The sequence below is a fragment of the Labrus bergylta genome, chromosome 9 (assembly GCF_963930695.1).
Source record: "Labrus bergylta chromosome 9, fLabBer1.1, whole genome shotgun sequence".
NCBI lineage: Eukaryota > Metazoa > Chordata > Actinopteri > Labriformes > Labridae > Labrus > Labrus bergylta.
This window is the reverse complement of record NC_089203.1, coordinates 11437177-11448251: the sequence shown is the minus strand read 5'-3', so window position 1 is coordinate 11448251 and position 11075 is coordinate 11437177. Positions and strand designations below refer to the sequence as shown.

General features: G+C 39.6%; 1 protein-coding gene across 2 annotated transcripts in view; it reads right to left on the bottom strand.

Moving 5' to 3' along the window:
* Positions 1–468: 468 nt before the first annotated feature.
* The window catches only part of flt4 (fms related receptor tyrosine kinase 4), a 45759-nt gene continuing 35152 nt past the window's right edge, over positions 469–11075 (bottom strand). Inside the window, exons 17-30 of one of the 2 annotated variants that reach the window (XM_065958708.1) lie at positions 9846–9981; positions 9272–9376; positions 8929–9042; positions 8330–8418; positions 7987–8146; positions 7801–7895; positions 4213–4335; positions 3913–4024; positions 3561–3660; positions 3203–3308; positions 2994–3115; positions 2695–2815; positions 2415–2500; positions 469–1077 (exon numbers count right to left, since the gene is read on the bottom strand). In XM_065958708.1, the coding sequence (XP_065814780.1) occupies positions 867–1077; positions 2415–2500; positions 2695–2815; positions 2994–3115; positions 3203–3308; positions 3561–3660; positions 3913–4024; positions 4213–4335; positions 7801–7895; positions 7987–8146; positions 8330–8418; positions 8929–9042; positions 9272–9376; positions 9846–9981 (1680 nt within the window). In that variant the 3' untranslated portion in view covers positions 469–866. Of the gene's footprint in view, positions 1078–2414; positions 2501–2694; positions 2819–2993; positions 3116–3202; positions 3309–3560; positions 3661–3912; positions 4025–4212; positions 4336–7800; positions 7896–7986; positions 8147–8329; positions 8419–8928; positions 9043–9271; positions 9377–9845; positions 9982–11075 lie in introns of both variants that reach the window. The other variant, XM_020639394.3, reaches the window with a different exon arrangement.

The following is an 11075-nucleotide window of genomic DNA, read 5'->3' as shown; positions in this document are numbered from 1 at the left end:
GGATCCTTTGCACCTCTGATTTTATATCATTAACTTAACTCTAGGGCCTGTGATTGTGTGTTCGCAAAGTGGACTTTGCACCCAGTCACTCTTCATTTCCCTCAGCTGGCAGCCCAAGTCAACACTCTGCAGGTTGTCATTTGTGATGCGAGCCTGTAAGAGGCTGTTAGACTGTCACAGCTGTCATCATGCTGACGTCCAGCTCTGATAAGAGGTGCTTAGTGTGACTCACTCTTTTCTTCACCCTACATCATTCTGTTTACCTCCGTCACTTGCGCCTTTTTTACAGTGTCATGTCTCAGTGTGTCCACCTCCACTGTCTGACACAGAGACACAAATATCTGCTCATTGCATTGATCACTTTTTTACTGAAATCATCACAGACATTGCTGCCCGGGTTATTTATTACAGTGTGGAACGTTTCCTCTGAAACATGAACTGAAGACTAATTTGACTTCAGAATCTTAATTAAGAGGACAAAGAAGATACATGTCTTTATTTCTTCCCATATGAATTATAATTTGTACAAATGAAGGAAAAATACTCTGTATATAAAAGATAAAAATATAAATGAATGTGTGAGTAGAAAATACTATCATAATGCTGCCACCCAGTGGCTTATTTGAGGAACTTCAGGCACTTGTAGTTCAGTCTGTTTGTAGAGGCAGCAGCCCAGAGGAGAGAGGACCGATTGAGAAATTAGAAGAGGTCAGCTCTGGTCATAAGCTGATCTTTAATAATAAATGATTAGTTATATATCAATACTAAGAGGATGCCAAACATTTGCTTACCCCCACCCCCCGACCTGCACAGTACACTTTTCTTTTTAACCCTCTCCTCTCTTCTGGGCTGCGTCTTTGGTGAGATTACACATTGGAGGAGGCCAGGCAGGGGGCGTCAGGCGAGGAGAAGAAGTCGCAGAAGCCCTCCTCGGACAGATGTCCATACTCGTTGTTGTAGAAAGTTTGTCCTGAGAGCTGGCTGAAGAAGTGCGGACGGTGTCGGGAGCTGATGACATCACTGCTGTGAGCCTGAGAGGATGTGAGAGGCTCTGTGCTGCTGCTGCTGCCGATACGACTGAGAGGAGAAGGAAAAGAAAGAACTGTCAGAGTTGATGCTAAATATTGAAAACTACGGTGCAGTAAACTATATTAGAAGTAGTTGTAAAAGTATGTAGAAGTGTATTTATATTGGATTAACATGGTTAGTAAGCATGAATTTCATAAAATACGGTTTATTTTATCTTCAATAAGAGTATAGTTACTATGGTTACTAGATTATAGGAAATATAGTAAAGAATATGCATATAATGAATCCCATTACATTAAAGAATAACCATATTTCTATTGTCAACACATTTCCTGAAAGAAAAAAAAACAATAAAGAATTTCTCCTGCGAATAAGTATGTACTGTAAAGTCAGGTCTGAAGCAGCCACAGAACATTTCTTATGAATTGGTGCTATACAAACAAAGATTGATTGATTGTAAACTGTTATAATGCATTTTCATGCAGACAGACTTTTGATATCAATTTCAAAGTATGTATAAAGCTTGCTGTCCTTTACTCTGCTGTTCTTTTGCCATGCTTTTTTTTGTCTAATGTGATAATGAGCTTCCTCATTTTCTTAATGAACTATACTCTGACTACCTTAGTTTTTTTTCATATTTGTATAGTTTTTGTTTTTAACCCAGTCTTGTTTAATAATATCCCCGTTTGTACCTCTGTTTATGTTGCTGCTGGCTAATTATTGATTTCCCATGACGTGTTAAACATGGAGAATTGTTAAAACCAACTTTAAAAAACAATCAGGTTAAATAGTCAAATATATACATATGAAAAAAGAAGCAGCAGAAGTTGTTTACAGCTCTGGTAGTCTCTGATTGGCTTGACAGTCTCAGAGGATTCATGTGATGATTAGTCATCCAGAAGCAGTGAGCTGATGTATAAAGGCAGCTTATTCTTTACTTGTAGGAATAACCTTTTTTGTTATGTGTTTTTAAGATGTAGTTTTAAGTATTTACTAAAGTACTTGTCCTCGGTTTAAATGACTCAGATTGTATCTCACTCATATGTATTCATGCTTACATCCAGACTCAGCTGATGCTTACTTCCTTCACAGATGTACTGCAGTTTCACTACACAAAAGGCTTTAAGGGACTATTTTCTACTGGTTTTGAGCCATACATAATGCCTGTTTACTCTTACAAACTCCTGAACGTATGGTAAATCTATAAAACCACCAGGCTTTGAAAATATATATCTTTATCCTGAGAGTCATCGTGTTGGCAGTAATAAGCCATCCAAATGTCAAACACTGACATTAAATAACTGTCAGCCTATTTGAAATGTCTCTTGTGTGTGTCACCTTTTACTTTCACTCAGTTACATAGATCACAGCTTTGTATCCTTAACCTTTTTGAGGACGCTCCCCTGTGCTTGTGTTCAATTCTCTCAAATTCTTCGGAGGCCAGCACCATGCCGCTGTCCGTCTGGTTGTCCTGTGAAGAGACACGGAGAGACATCATGTGAATAAAACGCCTTCGACTGAGCGCGCTGCTTTGTCTGTCTCTGTCAGCAGCAACTATTTAGGTCTAATTATCTGATGAGAAAATTGTTAAAGTCAAATGCCATCTGCAAAATGTCACCTGTCGGTTCACATTTTCGGCATCTGATGTGCGGATAAGGAGCTTACTTGAGGAGCTTTCTGTTGGTGCATCTCCAGGGGCAACTCCTCAAATGTCTTCACTCTGGGCTGGCAGACTTTAGAGGGTCCCACAAACACACAGCTGGCAAAGGGCACGCAGTTATAATACCTGCTACAGGAGAGGAGAAAGATAATCAGATTTAGACAGGTGACAAACAAATGCCAGAGGGATTAAAAACAAAATCCAGTGAAGATAAGATATGTGGAAAATGTATTGTTGACTGTGATGATTTCTAAGGATAGTTTTCAATAATGTGTTCTTAAAAGGAGACATCATGCAGGAGTACCTGGAGGGCAGAGTGTTGCAGGCCAGTCTCAGCTCCTCCTCAGAAGGAGGTCGTGAAGAGACCTGTGAGAACCCGTCATCCTCTGAGCTCTGTGAGGAGTTCAGAACGTAGTCCTTTCCATCCTGAAGAGAATTTGTAAAAAAAATAAATAAAAATGAATCCCTGAAAACTCTGAACAAACTAGTAACAGGTCAGACGAGTGAACTCACAGGCAGGCTGTTGTCCTGTAGAAGGTCTCCAAGGATCTGAACCAGAGACGGGAACGGCGGGCGCTCTTTGGGCTCGCCGTGCCAGCAGGCCAGCATGATGCCGTATCTACCAGCAGAGGGCAGCAACATCACAACAAAGAAGACTGCTCTTTAACTTCGTCAAATTACTTTGAAGTCCTCTCTTAGATTGAAACTGAATTAAAATGAGGATATGTATGGTTACCGAAGACCTTTCTCTTGAGTTTGGTAACATTAAATCGTGACACTTACCTACAGAAGTTTTTTGGCAGCACAGGATCAGCTTCTTTAGATGTTAAATTAACACACACACAAAAATCAATCAAAGGCCTTTGCTCACATTTCAGGTGAGGCGGTCTCTGGTGCTCTCATCCTGACGCCATCCTTCAATCGTTTGCAAAAGTCTTCATCAATCTGTACTCCCGGGTACGGAGATGCACCTGAGGGAGTACAAAAGAAGGAGACATTCAGCGACACGTCAGGTCTACTTGCTGTTCGTTTGGATACCAGTGGTGAGTATTTACTCTCTCTATGAAAAGCTTTTTGAAGGAAGAGAAATCGATCGATACCCCACTGCTCTGCAGGAGGTTTTATTGAAACTCTATTCCTTTGATTTCTATGCACATGACTCCTCGTAAAAAGATGTGTGTGTGTGTGTGTGTGTGTGTAATGACTTTATTGATTCTTTTTACCGAGTGAAAAGATTTCCCAGAGAAGAACTCCAAAAGACCAGACGTCACTCTGGCTGGTGTAGACTTTGTCAAAGATGCTCTCTGGAGCCATCCACTTCAGAGGAAGACGAGCCTAAGGGAACATTAAAACATCAGATGAATATTACAAGATAGTGAGAGAATCAGAAACCACACGTGCTGTAAAGGTGAAACATTATGTGGGCGGTGAAAAAACAACAAAAAGGAATTTGATATCTCCCCACAGTAAATATGGCTGGATGATTCAGCTGGAGGATTAGAGTGAATGTGTGGATTGCGTACATTTCCTTTCCTGACGTAGTCGGGGTCTTTGTAGATGTCTCTCGCAAGGCCGAAGTCACAGATCTTCACAATGTTGTTCTCTGACAGGAGAATGTTCCGGGCTGCCAAGTCTCTGTGGATACACTGTGGATACACGCACGACCACACATGCATCATAACACTGCAGACAGGTGTGTGTGTGTGTGTGTTTGTGTGTGTCTGTGTGTGAGTGAGTGTGAGTGCTTGTGTGCTTGTGTGTTTGAAGGAGTGTTTGCATGCATTGCTTTCCCCTTGTTTTCTTTGGTTACAGACGTGTGGAGTGGGTTAATAGCGTCATTGCATTTTAGTGACCTTGAAATGACCTCAAAGTTTTGAATGTGTGCGTGTGCGTCTTTCCGCCCGTTTCTATTTGGGACTGGACAATGTCTTAATAAGACCGAGTAATGTGGAATCACTGCGAGAGATCTGACATCGCTCACAAAGCTTTCAGCTGAATGTTCATATACGCTCATGTCCATTTTGACAGAGTCATTTAAAGTCTGACGGACTCCAGAACATTCTTCAGTTATCATTTGAAGTCACCTTTGTTGGCTCTATTTTTTTTTATAATTCTTCTGATTATCAGGAAATGTATGAGCAACAGACGTAGGCTTTAACTTTCTATGAACACATATAAAAACAAAAGGTATTCCATTACTTCTAATATAATTTATTTTGATTTTGTTAAATTTTGTGCAACTTCTTTATTCATTCAAATTTATTCATAAAATGATGGCAAACTCAAATGATTAAAATTTCGTTTTTATTATTTTTCATTCATTTCATTCTTTCTCACCTTCGTTTGTCTTCATGAAAATTATTTTTTACATTTACTGACCTGATATGTGTCAACAACTCACTGTCAAAAGAATGACTCCATGAATAGAAGAACTTGATTTCATACTAAACAACAAGGATAAAACCTTTGTTTCTTTTCATGGCTCAGAACAATATATATATATATACAGTTGCAAGAAAAAGTATGTGAACCCTTTGGAATTTCCTAGTTTTGTTGGCCATAAAATGTGTTCTGATCTTCATCTAAGTCTCAACAATAGACAAACACAGTCTGCTTAAACTAATACCACACAAACAATTATATGTTTTCATGTTTTTGTTAAACACAACATGTAAACATTCACAGTGCAGGGTGGAAAAAGTATGTGAACCCCTAGGCTAATGACTTCTCACAGAGCTAATTGGAGTCAGGAGTCAGCCAACCTGCAGTCCAATCAATGAGACGAGATTGGAGGTGTTGTTAAAGCTGCCGTGCCCTATAAAAAACACATTTCAGTCTTGAGTTTGCTATTCTCAAGAAGCATTGCCTGATGTGAACCATGACTCGCACAAAAGAGCTCTCAGAAGATCTACGATTAAGAATTGTTGACTTGCATACAGCTGGAAAGGCTTACAGAAGAATCTCTAAAAGCCTTGATGTTCAGCAGTCCACGGTAAGACAGATTGTCTATAAATGGAGAAAGTTCAGCACTGTTGCTCCTCTCCCTAGAAGTGGTTGTCCTGTAAAGATGACTGCAAGAGCACAGCGCAGAATGCTCAATGAGGTGAAGAAGAATCCTAGAGTGTCAGCTAAAGACTTACACAAATCTCTGGCACATGCTAACATCTCTGTTGACGAATCTACGATACGTAAAACACTAAACAAGGATGGAGTTCATGGGAGGACACCACGGAGAAAGCCACTGCTGTCTAAAAAAACATTGCTGCATGTTTGAAGTTTGCAAAAGAGCACCTGGATGTTCCACAGCACTACTGGCAAAACATCCTGTGGACAGATGAAACCAAAGTTGAGCTGTTTGGAAGGAACACACAAACACTATGTGTGGAAAAAAAAAAGGCACAGCACACCAACATCAAAACCTCATCCCAACTGTGAAGTATGGTGGAGGGGGCATCATGGTTTGGGGCTGCTTTGCTGCATCAGGGCCTGGACAGATTGCTATCATCGACGGAAAAATGAATTCCCAAGTTTATGAAGACATTTTGCAGGAAAATTTAAGGCCATCTGTCCACCAACTGAAGCTCAACAGAAGATGGGTGACGCAACAGGACAAACGACCCAAAGCACAGAAGTAAATCAACAACAGAACGGCTTTAACAAAAGAAAATACGCCTTCTGGAGTGGCCCAGTCAGAGTCCTGACCTCAACCCGATAGAGATGCTGTGGCATGACCTCAAGAGAGCGATTCACATCAGACATCCCAAGAATATTGCTGAACTGAAAAGGTTTTGTAAAGAGGAATGGTCCAAAATTCCTCCTGACCATTTGCTGCCAAAGGAGGGTCAACCAATTATTAAATCCAAGGGTTCCAGGGTTTTTCCACCCTGCACTGTGAATGTTTACATGTTGTGTTCAACAAAAACATGAAAACATATAATTGTTTGTGTGGTATTAGTTTAAGCAGACTGTGTTTGTCTATTGTTGTGACTTAGATGAAGATCAGAACACATTTTATGGCCAATTTATGCAGAAAACTAGGAAATTCCAAAGTTCACATACTTTTTCTTGCAACTGTATGTATATAAATTTTTATATATATATATATATATGACTTAAACTGTATCTGAAATATTGAAAAATATATAAATAGGCTGTACTGCATAATGGTTTCTTTTACTTTTGATACATACTGTTCCTTTTTGAAAGTACCTATTACTCTATGTAAACTGAATTCAGGACCGTTACATGTAAAGGAAGATTTCTAGTTTCCTGTAGTGCTACTCTTTTCATCAGTGTCTGAAATGTCCTCAAATGTATTGTAAATTAAATAATCAAGTAAATGTACATTATATAACAACTATTATAGTCTAACACTTTGTAGTTATAATATAGTTAAGAACATCAAACTGTTATTTTTGTACACAGCTGCCAATGAAACTGCACTGCATTGTGGGACATCCATCCATTATATAACTTTCGGGGGTCACCGGGGGGGCTGGAGCCCATCCCAGCTGTCAATGGGGTGAGAGGCGGGGTAAACCCTGGACTGTTCACCAGTTAATCACAGCGCTGACTTATGGAGACAGACAACCAGCCACACTCACATTCACACCTACGGGCAATTTAGAGTCACAAATTAAGATAACGAGCATGTCTTTGGACTGTGGGAGGAAGCCAGAGTACCCGGAGAGAACCCACGCATGCACAGGGAGAACATGCAAACTCCACACAGAGAAGCTCAGTCCGACAGGGATTCTAACCAAGAACCTCCTCGCTCAGAGGCAACACCGCTAACCACAGGACCACTGTGCAGCCCACAACGTGTGTTATGCATTGGAATATAAATGTCTCATGTGATCACTCTTGAATAGTGTAAACTCAGTTATATGTTGTGTTATTATTTTGGTTGGTAAAAGACTGTAAGTATGATAATAAAGATAGTTCTCAAAAAAAAGGATACCTGCTTAAAATATGTATACAGTGTGCATTAATGGCACAGCTCAGGTTCATGGTCACATGATTAATAATTGACAGAGCCCTGAAAAACAAACCTCTGGTGACAATTCAGCACAGCTCAGTTTGTAATTATCGTTGTAAAGCAGACAATTAACCTTTCTGGAGGCCAAGAACTCCATCCCACGAGCCACCTGGAAGCTGTAGCAAATGAGATCTTCTATCGTCAGAGGCGTTTTCCACAAGTCCTCCACTGCAGAGATTCATAGAAAGAAAAGAAGTTAATGAGTTGTTATGAGAAAAAAAAAAAAAAAAAAAACTTTCTTCAATTAAAACAAGCTTACTTTTCTCCACAGCAGGAGTCTGAATGGACGTGTTTGATGATGGAGGCGGAGGATTGATGAGGCGGGAGTCGGAGGGGGAAAGTTGTTGGTGAGCTCTCTGGTCTATTTGACCCGCCTCAATCATCCGTCTCACCTGGCTCTGTGTTTTAGGAGAGCGGTCCTAAGTGGAACAACAATTCAAAATACATATCAACGAGGCATTACACAACAAATGTGTCATGGTTTAACAATTGTTGGAAGAAAATACAGCCAGAGGGAACAAAAGAGGAAAGGATTATTTATAGGGTTTAAGCTGCAGCCACATAATCACATTCAAACAGTTTAAGTTGAGTGGTGTAGATACCCTGTATGGGAGGAAGAACTCTCTCTTGGCTCGCAGAAAGTTGGACAGATTCCCATACTTGCAGTACTCCACTATCACCATCAATGGACCTGGAAATACAGACCCCTTTGTTTATGTGTTTTTCTGTTTGTATCATAACTGTTCTTTGTAAGGGGGAAAAGAAACTACAAATGCTGCATTTTTTTGGGGCTCATTTATTCAACAGCATGTTGAAAACTACGACAGCCTTCAAACATTTCCTGCCCGAGGGTAGCAGTAAGGATAAATTAGCTTTTGTTGAGGATAAACACTGTCAGATGTTTGTCCCCCAAAAATGTGCTCTGTAGGTCGATGTGATGTATGGATGTTAAATTATGGGTGTCGAAGAAAAAGAGAGGCAGCTGTTGGACGTTTTACATCGGTCTGCTCTTTAAAATGCTGCCTTGAAGCTGCAGGGGATGAAAAACATCTCATATGTTCCTACAACAAGCACATTAGAAATCTGCATTAACTAACGTCATGTGACTGTGTTGAAATAGACCTTAAGAAGTGTAATGTGTTACTGTTAATCTACAAACACTATGTTATGAATATATGACATTTAAATATGATTTTCTCACCATTAGGTTTGGTGCAGGCTCCTAACAGGTTCACTACATTCAGGTGGTTTCCGATGTGAATCAGGATCTTTAGCTCTGACATCAAGGCCTTATGCTCACTGGCTGTGGCTCCATCTGAAACACACGACACGTGGAACATGAAGCATCAAATTAAGCTTACTGTTAAGTTTGTATCAGAAATGCACATCACAATACACATATACTGTCCAGAATTCACAATATATATATATATATTTTTTTAATTCTGATAAATAACTATTTTACGTTTGTGCCTCAGTGTCCTGTTAGAGACTTCTTCACAACAATCGAGCTCTGTTTACACACACATGACATCAGATCTCACCTTTCAGCATCTTAACGGCCACTGTGTCCAAACTGCTGCTCTTGCTGATGCCATAGAATGATGCCTCGATCACTTTTCCAAAAGCCCCGTGACCTAAAACCTTCCCTATATCGGAGGAAGAGAGACAGAATATTCATGTTTATGACGATTGGGTTTTTAGTCTGACTGGAATACATAAACAGTTGTGGTGGCAAAATGTAAATGCATCTGGCCTCCTTATAGACAAGAGGGGAGGTATTAGAATCTCAATTGCAGCATTTGGAAAACAACATGTTCCCCTATGCTGCTGTAGTGGAACAGATGCGTTACCCTGGGGCGTTTTTTCAGAAAGCCGTACTGTGAATGAACACAATTTTTAACATTAGCTCTTCACTTGGCAGCACTCTGCCCAGCTGGCTGCAATCCAAACTCATGCCATTAAGCATTCTGCAAAATGGAAAACTAATTCAGTTTCATCCATCTATTTGCTCTTGTCCCCTCCTGTAGATTTCCTCACACACTCCCTCTCTCCCATTCGCTCATTTATCCCATCATCCATCCGTACCATTTCACCCTATCTTTCCTAAATGCTCACCCAGCCGGAGTTTGTCTCTGGAGATCTCCCACTGCGAGGAGTCGTAGGGCAAATATTCACACTGCTCATCCAGAGGCACCTCCCCAGGGTCCATGATGATCGACAGATAGCCTGTCTTTATGTCAGCGGGGTTAACCTGAGGTTCAGGAAAAAGAAGGAGGTAACATAAGGGGAGGAGGTGGCAGGCTGAATGGTGGAAATATAGTAAATGAGGTTCTGGAAACACAGCACAAAAATACCAGAAGGATAAGGGAAAGGTTACACACAAAAAAAAAGGAAACATCAAGCGACTACTGAAGTGTGTATTCAACATGTCATTCTTGCCCATGTGATGTTTTCTCTTCAGTCAAAGGGATATTTTACAAGTGTAAAGGACATTTGACCATACTAAGAATAATTACATATGTTTCATGACTTTATATTAAACATAAAAAATATATTTAAATCAGGCAAAGTGTGAGGTTAAAAAAGCCCTTTATGTTTTTGATAATTTAAATAAACTTTTGTTTTCCTCTGCTTGGACTTATCTATCAAAGTCTTTTTGTTCAGACCTCTACAGAGCTGGCTCTTTCAGTATAACATTTGATTCCTTCCAGTTTTGGATGCACCTTGCATACGTCTATCCATTTACTAACTGTATAAATCTCCATACATAGTGCTATCTTATGGTCACTGACTATTTCTGTTTCAAACCTAGCTGATGTTCTGATGTTTATGATGCAGTACTAAAAACAAAGAGTTCTTAGTTTGTGTATGTTTTATGATTTTTTTTTTTTTACAATATTGAGAGTTTGCACACATGTACCCATATGGCTGATGCAAACTTATTACAGTCTTTTGTATTACAGAGTATTACAATCAAGGGGAAGAAAGAGCTCTTTAGATATAGTTATAATCAATTCCTACACTAACTATGCACTGCATAAGATATTAACATATACAGTGGGCAACAGATTGTATAATCTTTTAGGGGCTGTATGTGAGCTCTATATGAATTTTAGATAGTTGAGTTAAGTTTAGACTCTTCTCTTGGATTAAAAAAGTTATCATGACTAGAGGAGTTCATGTGATGTCTGATCTCCATTTCCAGATGTTTTTTTTTTCAATTAAATGTTTTTTGTTTGTAAACTAGGGTACAAGTGAAGAAATGGGCATAACAGAAAAAGGCAAAGATGTGGTATCATTTAGAGGAATTAATGTCATGTCTTTAATTAATTTGTTATTCCATCA